General features: G+C 37.5%; 2 protein-coding genes across 2 annotated transcripts; one reads left to right on the top strand and one right to left on the bottom strand.

Annotated features, from left to right (window-relative positions):
- Positions 1–512: 512 nt before the first annotated feature.
- Positions 513–6,449, bottom strand: LOC122641140 (DDRGK domain-containing protein 1). Its single transcript, XM_043834465.1, has 8 exons — positions 6,314–6,449; positions 5,903–6,005; positions 4,989–5,095; positions 4,405–4,506; positions 4,153–4,314; positions 3,616–3,672; positions 1,587–1,623; positions 513–792 (listed from the first exon to the last, which is right to left on the bottom strand). Exons 1-8 carry the CDS (start codon positions 6,431–6,433, stop codon positions 590–592), a joined length of 891 nt encoding a protein of 296 aa, XP_043690400.1. The 5' UTR covers positions 6,434–6,449; the 3' UTR covers positions 513–589.
- A 2,346-nt stretch (positions 6,450–8,795) lies between these two features.
- Positions 8,796–13,188, top strand: LOC122640921 (GPN-loop GTPase 3-like). The gene is made up of 8 exons (XM_043834206.1): positions 8,796–9,022; positions 9,288–9,396; positions 9,485–9,566; positions 9,874–9,959; positions 12,234–12,337; positions 12,439–12,569; positions 12,659–12,752; positions 13,042–13,188. The coding sequence occupies exons 1-8, from the start codon at positions 8,978–8,980 to the stop codon at positions 13,171–13,173; spliced, it is 783 nt and encodes a 260-aa protein (XP_043690141.1). The 5' UTR covers positions 8,796–8,977; the 3' UTR covers positions 13,174–13,188.
- The last annotated feature ends 265 nt before the right edge of the window (positions 13,189–13,453 follow it).

The raw sequence follows: 13,453 nt of genomic DNA on the forward strand, positions 1-13,453 counted from the left end.
AGTAAAGTGAAATTTAATAACCATATATGAAATAATTTGAGTTTTGTCATATAATCACATGGGTAATGATTACAAAAATTTTCTTTTTAAGTTTAAAATTTTTACTTATCTTCCCTTTAATTCCTCTGGCCATTGTATGGCCATAGTATTAACCAACTTCACAATTTTATCAAATTATCCTTCTATCATTTAATCAATATAGAAGACTTGTAATCTTTGAATCTGGTTACTCAGTAATTTAACATAGTTCAAATCAATTTTGTGAAACAAATACTGAGTGCAAAATTTGGTCACCTTTTACTCTTGTTTGCACATGAGCCAAAAATTTGCCAGTTCTAGGAAAAGAAATTAAGAATTATCAGAATTGGATACCATGGGATGAGCTGTCATTGTAGGTATAAGTAAGGAAATAAATAATTTTTTTTTGGTGAAAAGGAAATAACTAAATTTACAGTTTCCTTCTCTATGTTTAATATATGAGATCTGAGTGCTTATAATTTAACATAGCTTAATTTTCTTTTCAAAAAGTTGACATGTCCAAAGACCTCCATTAGCAACAACAGCCCAAAACTGATAACTATACACTGAATTAGGTAACAGTAACTCCCTCTGAACTGATTTCTTCAACCAACTGAACTTTTGGTTCCAAATCGATGAATTGATTAGACTTGCTAGCCAGGTGTGAAATGCTAACCCTCCCCTGACGCTTAATGTAATCAGCAACTGCTTTCATTTCCTCCTGCGAGATGTATATGTATTTTCCTCGATCATCCATCACACCAGAGAGGCGACCTAACACAAATCATAAGAACATCAAGAACAAAAAAAATAGTGAATGTTGTCGAATTATCTAATTTGGGTCAGCAAAGTATGACTGCAGGAGTAATATAAACCATATCATGAGGTTTTTAAGGCTGTTGGCATCCTTCCCAAGGGGGTGATAGTTGCTAGCTGGGGCATGCAATTCAGGAATTTTTTTTTAAAAAAATTCAAGCCAAACCCATGGAAACCTCTGAAGGCTGCATATGCAAACCCAAATACTTAATGGCTGGCAGTTTAAAAACAGTGGAAATGGTGAAATATTTAGACAAACTAACAATGATCACATGATTGAAGTAACAGTTTGCCTTCTTATTCCAATTAGGATGCATGTACTTCAACTCAAGTGGGTCTCCCAGCTAAAATATTTAGGTGTTGGAAAGATAATAGTCACTTCTGATCATGCAAATGCGCACCCGTTCCCAAAAAGAAGATTAGATATTGGATATGGATATCATCTTCTTCTAAGAAGTTGAGCTTATTTTATCTGTGGCTGATTAATAAGTAGCTGATTCACATGCTTCTTTACATACATTTGTGGGAAAAGTATTTTGAGACTGTTGGAGATATTTCTAAAGTTACCTAGAATCATCCTTCAGAAGTTTAGTGGATATACAAAGTATATAAATATCCTCTAGCATAACATAGATGTCTCTCCGGTCAAAGTCCCAGTTTGCATTTTTTTTCCCCCCAAATATAAGTCACCTTTCTCCAAATATCATTGCAAAAGAAACTGATCAAGTACAAGTACATGGATCAACGCATACCCATATCTTCCAGTGAGGTGATCCGATTGATGCAATCCTGTGTAAGCAAGAGAACCGATGCAGTGTCAGGTAATCTCAATTCCATGATACAACATCCTCCTTCAAATAGTGCAATTGACTGATAAAACCTTAAAGTCTCAAAAAGTAGTTATATCTAAAAGGGCATTTCTGTTTTGCCCTTGCAGGCCTTGAAGCCCACAGTGTAAGAGGTTTTCTACCACATGGGGGAATGACATAGCAGATCCAGACCAACCACATTACAGGAGACCCCCTCTGGATAAACAGCCACTTTATTTGTGCTAAAAAAGGCCTACATAGCAGGTAAGATATACAAGTACAGAATCAAACACACATCAAGGATGCACCACAGGATAAAGTCCAGTATTCAGGCTTTTCCATGATACCCCTCCTACTCCTACAGCCAAATCATCAGCTATGGATTTACTAGAACTAGCCACATTAGAGCATGGTTCGAGGTCTCCCGAGATCTCAGCAATTGTCTCGGTTTTGACAAGAATCAAGTCAAGATAGGGTGCAAAATAAGAAGAATACATTTTCTCGGCTGAAATTTTGGTATCTCACCCAAATGTCACGAAGTCAGTCATATAAATACCATGTTTCGACTTTTTCTCGGCAAACTCGACTGATTTCGCCAGTTTGTGAAGAAAACAGCTCCAAATCTTACCAAAAAAAAGCTTGGAACACTAGGATTTGATGCATTAGAACAACATTTGGAGGAGATTTGCTTCCCAAAAACCTCCCTTGGAGGAGATTTGAAATTGAAGGCCCAGCACTCGTTCAATATTAGGATGAGCATACAAGGATAGGGGTGACTTGGTACTTGGTAGTTGTTGGCTTGTATTATTAAATGTCGACTCAAAATATATTTGACTCTATATAACAAACATACGTTAGATGTAGAATTTATGAAATGGTTCATAAGTTGATGTCTTTTCATTCTTATTGCTTATTTAAGTAGTTCTACTTGAATTATGTGTTCTAATACTAAAGATTGTGTGTAATAGGTCATATCAGTATATATATATATATATACAACAACGTACACTAAACCTAGGGTCCTAAGTCAAACTACCATTTTGGGTGTGAGTTTTAGAAAATTAAGGGTTCCACCATGTTTATAGGGCCTAAAATAGGCTGTCTTGTAAGTTTCATAACCAAATTAGGTCATATGGCCCCCAAAACCAAGGGCCGAAGTTTGAAGGGGAAAAAAAAAATTTCTCTTTATTGAGACAACTTGGTTTTTGGGCTGACCAAAACCAGCCGAGATACCGAGACCTCGATCCTTGCATGAAAGAGTTAAACCTAGGTAAAAGGGGGTAAGGTATAGTGAAATACAGAAGTGATGAAACATTTCACTATGCAGTTCAATTTAAAGTGAAGTGAATTGAAATAGATTAGCGATGAAACATTAATGTGGCATGAAAAATGAATGAGTGAATACACATTTTTCTTCCAAAACCTACTAAATATTTCAACGGTGAATTGACTGAAGGTTTAGGTGGGACAAGTAAAATTTTGGAAATTGAGGAAATTTTACATAACCAATTGCTTTCAAACCAAGTGAAAATCGCTGTTCAAGGTAAAATGAAGCTTTAGTAATATGCAAAATATATCTTAGATAAAATGATACATTTAATGCACACGGTGATATACATATTAAATATAGTACTTAGTACTTACACATAATGTTAAACTATAACTAGGGTGGATATCATCAGGGATTCAGGAGTTATATATCAATATCCAAATATGTCTGGGTATCATTTGGAATATCCAAATAAAAATATTCCTGATCAGGTCCAGATTTTTGGCCATCGGTTATCCATTTACATCCCTAATGCAGTCAATACATATTTCAATACACGACATGCAGTCAATACATATTTCAATACAAGACATGCAGTCAAATTTTATGGAATATAAAAGGCCACTGCATTGTTGAACACAGGAGTATTTGACCCTCGCTTCCAACAGTAAATGGCAATGAAGACCAGGCAGACGAAAATACCTGGGTCCGTAGTTTGAACTCTGCAGCAAGATCTTCTAATGGAACACACTTGTGTTTCTGCAAATGATATGCAAACAATTAGCATTTCCACTGTAGTATATTCATGTTACAGCCTCACATTTCTTCTTCTCCTCATATTCAATTTTTTTTTTCTCTTACAAGAATGAACTTAAACATTCAGAGACATTGATGATCAATCCCATAAAACCAGATGACAGGTTCAGTGGATGATCTAGTAGGATATCAACTTCGAACTAATATACTCCAAACTGAAGTATAGGAACATCTCTAGTAAAAGTTAAATTAAGGATTTCTTGATAAGAGTATCAGAATATGTTATGCATGACTACCAGGAATGGAAGGGGGGGAAAACCAAATACTTCTTTTTCCTTCTTCTTTTTTTTTTTTTTTTTTTTTTTTTTGGGGGGGGAGGGGGGGATGGTGGTGGTTGGGGTGAGGTTAAAAACAATGCAGTAGCAGGACATAAAGAAGCAAATTAAAGGAGATTAAAACAGCAGCCGAAGGCCAGAAAACTACCTTGATGTATTCCACAAAATCAAAAAGCAAGCCCTGACTCCCATCTTGTATTTCACTCCCTGTCGTACCTTCTTCGTCAACAGAAAACTCTCCTTTCCACTTCTCAAACTCCAATGCAACAGCTTCCTCTTCCTTGGCCTTTCGAGCCTTGGCTTCTTCCTCCTAAAATGACAATGGCAAACTGTTTCAATAAGGAACCATCTGTTGTTAATATTTTCAGGAAACCCATGGTTAGATGGTTGATGAACCCACCAGCAAACGCTCCTGTTCTTCACGTTCTTCATCTTTCAACCTCCGCATTTCTGCATATCGGTCTTGTTTTGCTTGCCTTGTTTCACGTGATGCTTCCTCAGCCTTTCAAAGAGAGATGTCAACAAAATAGGTCATTCAAAACTCATGAGACTATAGGAAAGCTTAAGCTGCATCAGAAACTTATCTTCAACACTTGCTGAGAAGATAAGAATTATATAAACATTTCTGGACAGAATCTTAAAATCTTTAAAATTCAAAAGAAATATTTGGTAGTTGAGACTTGGGAGATAACTTTAGATTTTCACAATTAATTAAGATCCACTATTCAGTGAATAAAACACATACTTTGCCTCATATTTTATAAATATTTGTATTCCAATAAATAACAAAAGAAAAAGATATAACATAACATATCCAAGTATTTGTGATGGTAACATAACTCGAGAAATCAATACTTTCAGGATCGGGATACCCAGTCTTTCCAGAAATCTCACAAAAAAGGGTCTCATTAGTGCTATCAGTACGTGTCCAACATAATAAAAGTACGGGGGTGGAAGGAGAGAGAGAAAATCATAGAGAAGCACCTGCCGTTGTGCATCCCTCTCTTGCCGTTTCTTCTCTTTTTTCTTGGATGCTTTAGCAACATGCATCTCACCCTCAAGAACATCCTCATCACTTCCATCAACAATTTCTGTATGCCACATACCATTACGTAATTAATTCAAGAATATGATAGCGTCCCCCAAGAACAAAAAATATATACCAAGTAAAAATTGGAAATAAAAATATCTATGGTAACTTGGATGCATATATCCTTTTCAAGCACAGGGTTGAGGGTTGAGTGAGACATAGTAAATTTAGAATATTTCCCCCAAAATTCATCTAATGCAGGTTAACTAATTTGAGTACTGTTAAGACAACTATGCAATTTTCTATAACATTCACTGATATTTATTACATAAATTCATGCATAACTCTTAGCTGTAGATTTGAAACAACACACACACTAATTCAAAGGACATTAACTACTATATATGAATCCCATCAATATATTGACTGAAGGCCACCTTGCTGAGACTTGGTTGTGTTGTTGTACTTCTATGTATTTGTATCTCTATGCACTTTTGTGATCTGATTCTTTTATCAATAAAAGCTTGTTAATTATCAGAAAAACAAAAATACCACCTGGTATCTGATATTGACCTTTTTCGAAATAAAATAAGTTCCTTCTATTCTTCTTTTTTTTTTTTGTTGGGGGGGGAAGAAATAGTTTAAGCTTGAGCACTGAGCAGCCAAGTAGACACACCAAACTTGCAGCATTCATCTCCAAGAACAATTCACAGCCAAGTCAAAGAGGGGGGAGGGGGGGGGGATGAAGTAAAATGTTGGTATTGTAAAAATTCAGAAAGTTACACTTCCACGCCGTATGGAACAGAAAAATGCACAAGTAGTTCCTCAAAATAGACGACTCGTGGAGCAAAGCTTGAACGGCACCAACCTTCTGCAATTGTAGAGGGGCCTGCAGACGTGCTGGCGGCAGCCGGTCTCCGCCGCATCCGGCGAGCTCCAATAGGACGAACAACAGCTTCTCTCCTCGGAACCTGAACGACCTAACTAATCAGAGACATGTTCTCTTGGAACTTAATTTCAATTAAAGATAAATTTCTAGCGGAAGCTATTAATTTGCAGATGAAGCTCATTTGAAAACCTAACAAGAGAAAGAAGAAGAAGAAAGATGGATAGAAAGTATCAAAAAAAAAACAAAAAAACATGTTATCGGACAATCTAAATCCATCAGAACACAAAATCTCCATCAAAGCTAAGTTGAATATCTCAAACGCTAAATAACCTACAGAAAATAAAAAACTGAATCAGTTCCAAAATCAATACAGAAGGGAAACGAAATCACCTGATCTTCTTCGCGGGGTTTCTCAGGTAATTGAGAAATTTGACGGCGTCTCCATAAGTAGAGTGGAATTAACGCGACAAGGAGAAACATGCTAAACAATGCTACAAGTATCTCCTCCATATCTTGCTGCTGCAATTTCTCGAGAGGATTACAACTTTAGAAGTGAAGTACAAACTTGGAGCTTTGGTTTTGCAGTTTTCAATGAGACAACCGATTCCAACTCCAAAGCGGAACGAAATATGAAGTCGGAAGTCCTAGTTTTCTTAATAAACCGGATCGGGTGAGTCCAAAACATGATTCAATTTAAGGGTGTAAGTTTTGGTTCGGTTTTATTTTGATTTTGGATCGATTTCTCTTATCGGTTTGGTTTCAGGTTAGTTTCGGTTTATCAAGTAAATATATTAAGAAATATGACGGAAAAAAAAATGTTTCGATATCTTAATCGGTTTCGTTGTGGTCCATTTTGGTTTTCAGTGTCACAAAACCTCAATCTAAAACATGATTCAATAAGCTTGTATCGGTTTCAATTCATGCTAGGTTTTGATACTCTTGTTCCAATAACTTTGGACCCCCAAAGAGAAAAGAAAATTATTATCACTCCCTCTCCTTCACCGAATCGTTGTCCCCTCCAATTCCTCACATGAGGCGGGAATGACCACCCTACCCCCCGCCCAAAAAACACTGCCCAAGGTGGGATCCACTCCCCCCTATTAGAGGAATCAGAGGAATTAGAGGTGCCCGCAAATTGGAGGTGATAATTATTCCTCCTTCTCCTCTGGTATTTTAAATTTTCCAAATTACTCTTCTATCCAGTATCTCTATCTACCCTAACCGGTTGCCCCCATCATCCCTGCTCTCTGCAACTCCCACCTACCCCCACCATTGCTCTACCTTCCAACCAAGGTTTCAAAACTTAGAATCATTAAATCAAATTAGCAATGTCGATTCTCATTCAAATTGGTTGGAGTTGATCATAATCCGCCATAAACTAACAGGAATTGGTGTGGATCGGTCATATTGGTCAATGTTGATTCCGATACGGATAAACCGACTAGACCAATCTGATTCTGATGATTAAATGTGGTGAGACGAAAAAGGTGAATGAAGTGAAGATAGCGATGGGAACAGGGTTTAACTAAGTGGAATAGACCTCCATGGATTTCACTTAAAATTCAATCAGAATCAATCGGGAATCAGCCAAAATTTACCAAAATCGGCCTGAACCAAAGAAATGAGCCTTTTTTTAATTCATGCATTGGATCTAGTCAATTCCAAACCGATTTTGATTCATCAAATAATGAATGGGTGGAGGAGGATATGAATTTGGGAACATAATTGATATTGCCCTTCTTGAGATGTTTTGAAGAAGTGTGAAATAGGCTTGAACCGAAGAACATAGCATCACATAGCGAGCAATGGAGCTTACTGTTAAACTCTGTTATTTTTGTTGCTCTCGTTTTTGCTAACTATGGTTCAGTCTACATTGGAGACTTGGAGTTCGAAGCTCCCAACAACAAAAGCTTTTTCCTAGGGGTGTCAATGGGTCAAGCTGGGCCGGGCATCTTAAAAACCCAACCCTGTCAAGGTTTACCCTAATCCGGTCCGGCCTTGATTGACCCTGATTGGGCAAGGCAGGCCGGGCCGGGTTGTCCCTGATTGATCCTAATCATAATTCAAGACACCGCTGACCCTGAGTTTTTTCTTGTCCTTGCCTCCTTGGACTCGGAAAACACACACTCTTCGTTGCTCACTTTTGCTTTGGCGTCTCGTACAAAGCTATAACCTGCGAAGACCAGAGACTCGACATAGCGACAGATAAGGAGAAGAAGTAGGATTCTTGACAGGTATCTTCTCTCTCTCTCTCTCTCTCCAAGTGTCACCATTTTCCGTCATGTCTCCTCTGCTAGCACTAGGGTTTTCTATCTGTTGGAATGTGTACTCAATTGATTCCAATGGCTAACCCATCCTCTTGGAATTGATTTTTCTGTAATAGTGCGGGAGTTGTCCTCTAGAAGTTGGACATTCTGCATGTCGAACACTTCCTGGCAGATTTCCCAGTAATATAGTTTACTACAAAAGCCTTGAGTTTATGTATATCTCCATCAATATGTTCTACTCGGCTTTGCCCTTATTGATTCCTTGACAGATGTACTCCGAGATTACATTCTTCATGGTCAAGCTGGAGGAGTCCCAGGAGACCAACAGGGAAACCCTGAGCATTGCTGGGGCTTTCCTTTTTCTCGATGATCTCCAGTTGTTGGGCTTGAACACCAACCATTTCTGCTGGAAAGGGAGAAGTTCTTGCCACTTCCCTGGCTTCTAAACCCACCTCATCAGTTTATTACTACTTTATAGGGCCTTACTGAAGGACCTGCTCTTCTCTTTCCATGGGGAGAGGAAATAGTTTTTAGTATAAGGGATTGCTTATTTCTTAGATTTTAAATGCTAGAATTAACTTCGAATATTTCTCTGTTTGATTCAGGCACATATATTATGTTCATCTCTTACTGATGTACATGGCATATTCTGCTTTCCTGAAGTTATTGTTCGGAGCTGGTGTTTGGTGTATTGCATACGCAGCTGTGGCAGTTCTTGGGTAACTTTGATTTTTCAATTTTGCCCATACCTCAACAGTGAACTAGAAAAGCAATTTGGATAGCTACCATGGGTTATGCACAGCTGGTTATTGGTCCTGCGGGCAGTGGAAAGGTGATTTCTTTCTATAGAATTCTGATTTTTCTTGTGTGGAAGTAGTAATTGTTCTTTATTTCTTCACTTTGGATTTTTTATTTCGAATTCTTTTCGTTACAGTAATCTTTACTGCAAATGGTTTTTTGACCAGCCCCTTTTCTTTTTGGTTCACAAAATGATACTTTCTTATGTCTTATGAAATATGAGATACATATGTATGTTTGTTACATGACATATTTATGTATTGATGAGATTATTTGTTCCTTTTTACCTTTTCAACCAGTCGACTTACTGTTCTAGCTTATACCAACATTGTGGAACTGTTGGACGGACAATCCATATTGTGAACCTAGATCCAGCAGCAGAAAATTTTGACTATCCTGTGGCCATGGGTAATTGAGCAGTTTGTGCTGTTATTGATTTTACATCCAAATTGTATCATCTTTTAATTCAATTTGATGAAGTAATATTTTGTGGCAGATGTAAGGGAACTCATTTCTTTGGACGATGTTATGGAAGAACTTGGTTTAGGTCCAAATGGTGGCCTTATTTACTGCATGGAGTATCCTTTTCTCGTTTGGGTTTATTGTAATTAAATGCAACTTTATTTGGTAGTCTGTTGCCAATCATTGTTCTTTTTCAAGAACAACCTTAGGGATGTTGTAATGCGCACATCTAGCTTATGGATGTTGTAGGGACAGTTTGCCTGCACAATATCATATATGTGTTGCTGTTAACTCTGACACATGCCTTGGTTAATGTTCTCGTGTCAAAGCCACAATGAATTTTAATATTTTAAGCCATTCCTTGACCTCTATAATATTTTCCTCCCTTGTATCAATTTGTTTGCCTTAAACCACTATCTTCAGGCACCTTGAAGAAAATTTGGATGATTGGTTTGAAGAAGAATTGGACAATTACTTGGATGATGACTATCTGGTTTTTGACTGCCCAGGTATTCTATTAAGTTGGTAGCTAGTCAAACTATACCCCAACAGAATGGTAGATTATTAGTTTGTTATGGACCAAGCTTCTACATATTAAGTAGGATTATTGTGAAATGGAGATTGCTGGGATGATATCTCTCCACTCTTTGCCACATGCCTTGGTTATTGGAAAGGTTTCGAGCATCTTGTGGCTGTAAATATGTCTATGTACTTGCTGGTTCCTCTCATGCAAGAACCAAGGTACTAAAACTCGGAACTCGGTACCAACTCGGCCCTTGGAAAAACCAAGTTGAGTCGAGATCTCGCCGAGTTGATGCAATTTTTTTTTTCTTCGACTCGAAGCCTCAACTCGGTGGGTTTTAGACCTAGTTTGGGTCTGAAACTTGGTATTCAGCTTACTTTAGGCCATTTAAACACAATGGCAGTATCATATTTTGCGAAAACAAAGTCCAAATATGAGTTTCACTTCGGACCATAGGTTGGTAGGTGACGACGTACTAAAATACCCTACTCTACACATAATTTAGTTATAGAAAGCAATCAAAACATTCAATTAATATTCTTAAAATAACTTGAATAAGCATTAGAAATGTTAAAGTGTACAATACATCAATCTTTAAACAAATGTTACATAAAATGTGATATGTTAATGTATTCAGTCCCAACATGATCCACATAGAATTCCCATGTCATAGTGTTGCTGTAGTTTTGCACATAATATGCCACTTGAAGATGTGTTGCTGAATCCTTCAAATGTGCAGCTGATTCAACTCTCCCGAAGGTCAGAACTTGAAATCCATAGGTAAAATGAAGAAGGAGCTTCAAATGGGGAAGAAAATGGTCTTTGGACAGAACTCGACTGAGATATGTTGAGTGCTGTCGAGTTAGGTAAGTTTTAAAGAGGTAGATGGACCGAGAACTCGATCGAGATAGTGTAATTTTTAAAATCGTATGGTAACTCGACTCGATTTCTAAAAAAACCGAGATCTCGCGAGTTCTCGAACCAGGGCAAGAACTGTGGATTGAAAATTAGTAGTGGTTTTGAACTCTAGAACTGTCTTAAGTGATAAGTCTTAACTCGTAAAAGTTGTTAAAGCCAAGTTGGTTTCTTTTTTGTGGAACCCAGGTTCCTCCTTTTTGCGTGTATTGGTGGGTGGATATTGCCTTTGTTCAAGGAGCTACAAACATGGACATGAGTGTCATGCCAACATGGGCAAAAGGTGCAAAACGCAGCAACCTCCTGAAATTAATAAATAGGGACATGGCTATAGAGGTGAACCTATGAAAGGTTAAAGGAGTGTGGAAATGAGAGAAATAAAAAATAAAATTTTAAATACATAAATTAAACATCAATCCATGTTTTAGTAACAAAGCACTATGATATGTTTAGCAGAAATTTTCAATAAACAATCTATTCCGGCCTGACACTTAAATGTATTAGATTAGATGGGGGGAGGGGGAGAAAAAGGGAGAAGAGGGATCATAGGAGAGTAAAGGAAACATGAAAAGCTAGCTATGATTTGCCACATCAACCGTGTGGAGATAGCCATTTGGTGAGTGATTTACTTTGGAAGGATTGGAGGGATTCTAGGAATGACCCTTGTCAAAGTGGGGAGCTAAGAAGTTGCAACCTTCTTTTAACTGCCCTTTGTCTTATTCCCAAAAGTTATTTAATGTAGGGGTAAGGAAGGATTTTTCAAAAAGTTGGAACTTATTTAATGCAGTATTTATGTGAAATGAAGGGATTTACCCTCATTGGAAAAAAATGTGTTATACTAAAAGGGCAAAAAGTAACGTTACGACTCTTTTTTCACCAACCTTGGTTACCACAGACCCTCATGGTAGATTCAGATAGAAGCAATCTTCAAACAGCATAAAAAAACCATTGTTTTCATATTGTGCTGAACAAGGATTTACATCCAGTAAAACTGGGAGTAGCAGTGATTGTTGCTAATCAAAATGAATAAACTTGAGAGACTCAAACTAGGGAAGACGTTGCAGTTGCTCTGATACCATGTGGCAAAATCAGATATAGGAAGAATATGAGAGAGAGAGCCAGCATGTATATTTATAAGAACAGCTTCTGGTAATTACAATTAAGGACCTATAACACATAAGCCCCTATTAAGTAAAGAACATAGTAATATAATTCCTATGGTAGACAATAAGAAATAAACATAACAACAACTTCAACAAATCCTTTTATAACTGAACCTTTTTCCTTTTGGGTGGGATTGGAGTGGTGCAGAATTGAACATATTCTTTCTTTGAGCTTTTTACAGGCCAGATAGAACTCTTTTCACATGTTCCCATGCTTCGAAACTTTGTGGACCATTTGAGACGAAAGAACTTCAATGTTTGTGCTGTATACTTGCTTGATTCACAGGTTTGTATTATTTTTTGCAGTTGCAGTTTCATCAACTTTTCTTCTCCCTCCCTTAAATCTTTTGTTAATATATGAAGGTTTTGACATCTCTCATGTATCAGTTCATGACGGATGTGACCAAATTTATTAGTGGATGCATGGCATCACTTTCAGCAATGGTTCAGCTAGAATTGCCTCATGTCAATATCCTCTCCAAAATGGACCTTGTTACAAAAAAGAATGATATTGAAGAGTGAGTCATTTTTGCATTCTGAGCTTTTGCTTTCTACATGCATATGTCTCTGTTGGTAATCTAATCATTCTTATTGATACTACTTGTAGCTACCTAAATCCAGAAACACAGTTTCTGCTGTCAGAGTTGAATGAACAAATGGCTCCTCAGTTTGAAAAGCTAAATAAGGCTTTGATTGAATTGGTGAGTTTTCAAGGAAAACATAGTCTGAGCATCCCCCACCCCCAAAAAAAAGAAGAAAATAAAACCTCCAGTGTTGGGAAAATGTGGAAGCGCCATTATATGTATGTGCGATCATCATCATTATTGTTATTACTGCCAGCCTGCCTTGGTAGCTGATGAGTAGTTTCCAAATTTTAGGGAGAGGAATTGCAGCAAGCTGTACAAGTGCTTATTACTTCGATAAACTTTCATAGGATTTATTTCAAGGCTTGCAAAAGATTTATCTCATTAATATTTTATGTGTTGTCAGGTTGATGAATATAGCATGGTCAATTTTGGGCCTCTCGACCTGAGAAAGGAAAGCAGGTACTCTCTTCTCTTTGTGCTTTTTACTTTTCTTGTTAATATTAGTATGGTTGGCCAGAAGAATGGCATTTCATGATACAAGCAAGAGAAATAGGCACCTTTTGGTCGTAGGGACCAAAAGTTGTCTGATGCAGATCAGGTAGATGGATCTGCTTGTGGTGGAAAACAGAGAGAATGAAGAAGAGAACAGACAGATCACAGGTTGAGGGAGAAGGGAAAAAACCCCAAGTCATGGCTAGGGGGGAGAGAGAGAGAAAGGAGGCAACAACCTCATTATCAAAAAGGCCAAATCAATCCGTTAATCAAAACCGTATGGAGATTATGCCTCTTACAATGGCCTTGGTGCAACGGTAAAG

The sequence above is a fragment of the Telopea speciosissima genome, chromosome 9 (assembly GCF_018873765.1).
Source record: "Telopea speciosissima isolate NSW1024214 ecotype Mountain lineage chromosome 9, Tspe_v1, whole genome shotgun sequence".
NCBI classification, from domain to species: domain Eukaryota; kingdom Viridiplantae; phylum Streptophyta; class Magnoliopsida; order Proteales; family Proteaceae; genus Telopea; species Telopea speciosissima.

Bases quoted from the DNA above. Each gene is read 5' to 3' on its own strand.
- LOC122641140 (XM_043834465.1), bottom strand. From the start codon at position 6,433: ATGGAGGAGATACTTGTAGCATTGTTTAGCATGTTTCTCCTTGTCGCG. The intron at 3,673-4,152 runs GTAGTTTTCTGG...TATCATTTGCAG, and splicing joins ATTTTGTGGAATACATCAAG to AAACACAAGTGTGTTCCATT. The intron at 793-1,586 runs GTATGCGTTGAT...GATTTGTGTTAG, and splicing joins CACCTCACTGGAAGATATGG to GTCGCCTCTCTGGTGTGATG.
- LOC122640921 (XM_043834206.1), top strand. From the start codon at position 8,978: ATGGGTTATGCACAGCTGGTTATTGGTCCTGCGGGCAGTGGAAAG. The intron at 9,960-12,233 runs GTATTCTATTAA...AGCTTTTTACAG, and splicing joins TCTGGTTTTTGACTGCCCAG to GCCAGATAGAACTCTTTTCA. The intron at 12,753-13,041 runs GTGAGTTTTCAA...ATGTGTTGTCAG, and splicing joins ATAAGGCTTTGATTGAATTG to GTTGATGAATATAGCATGGT.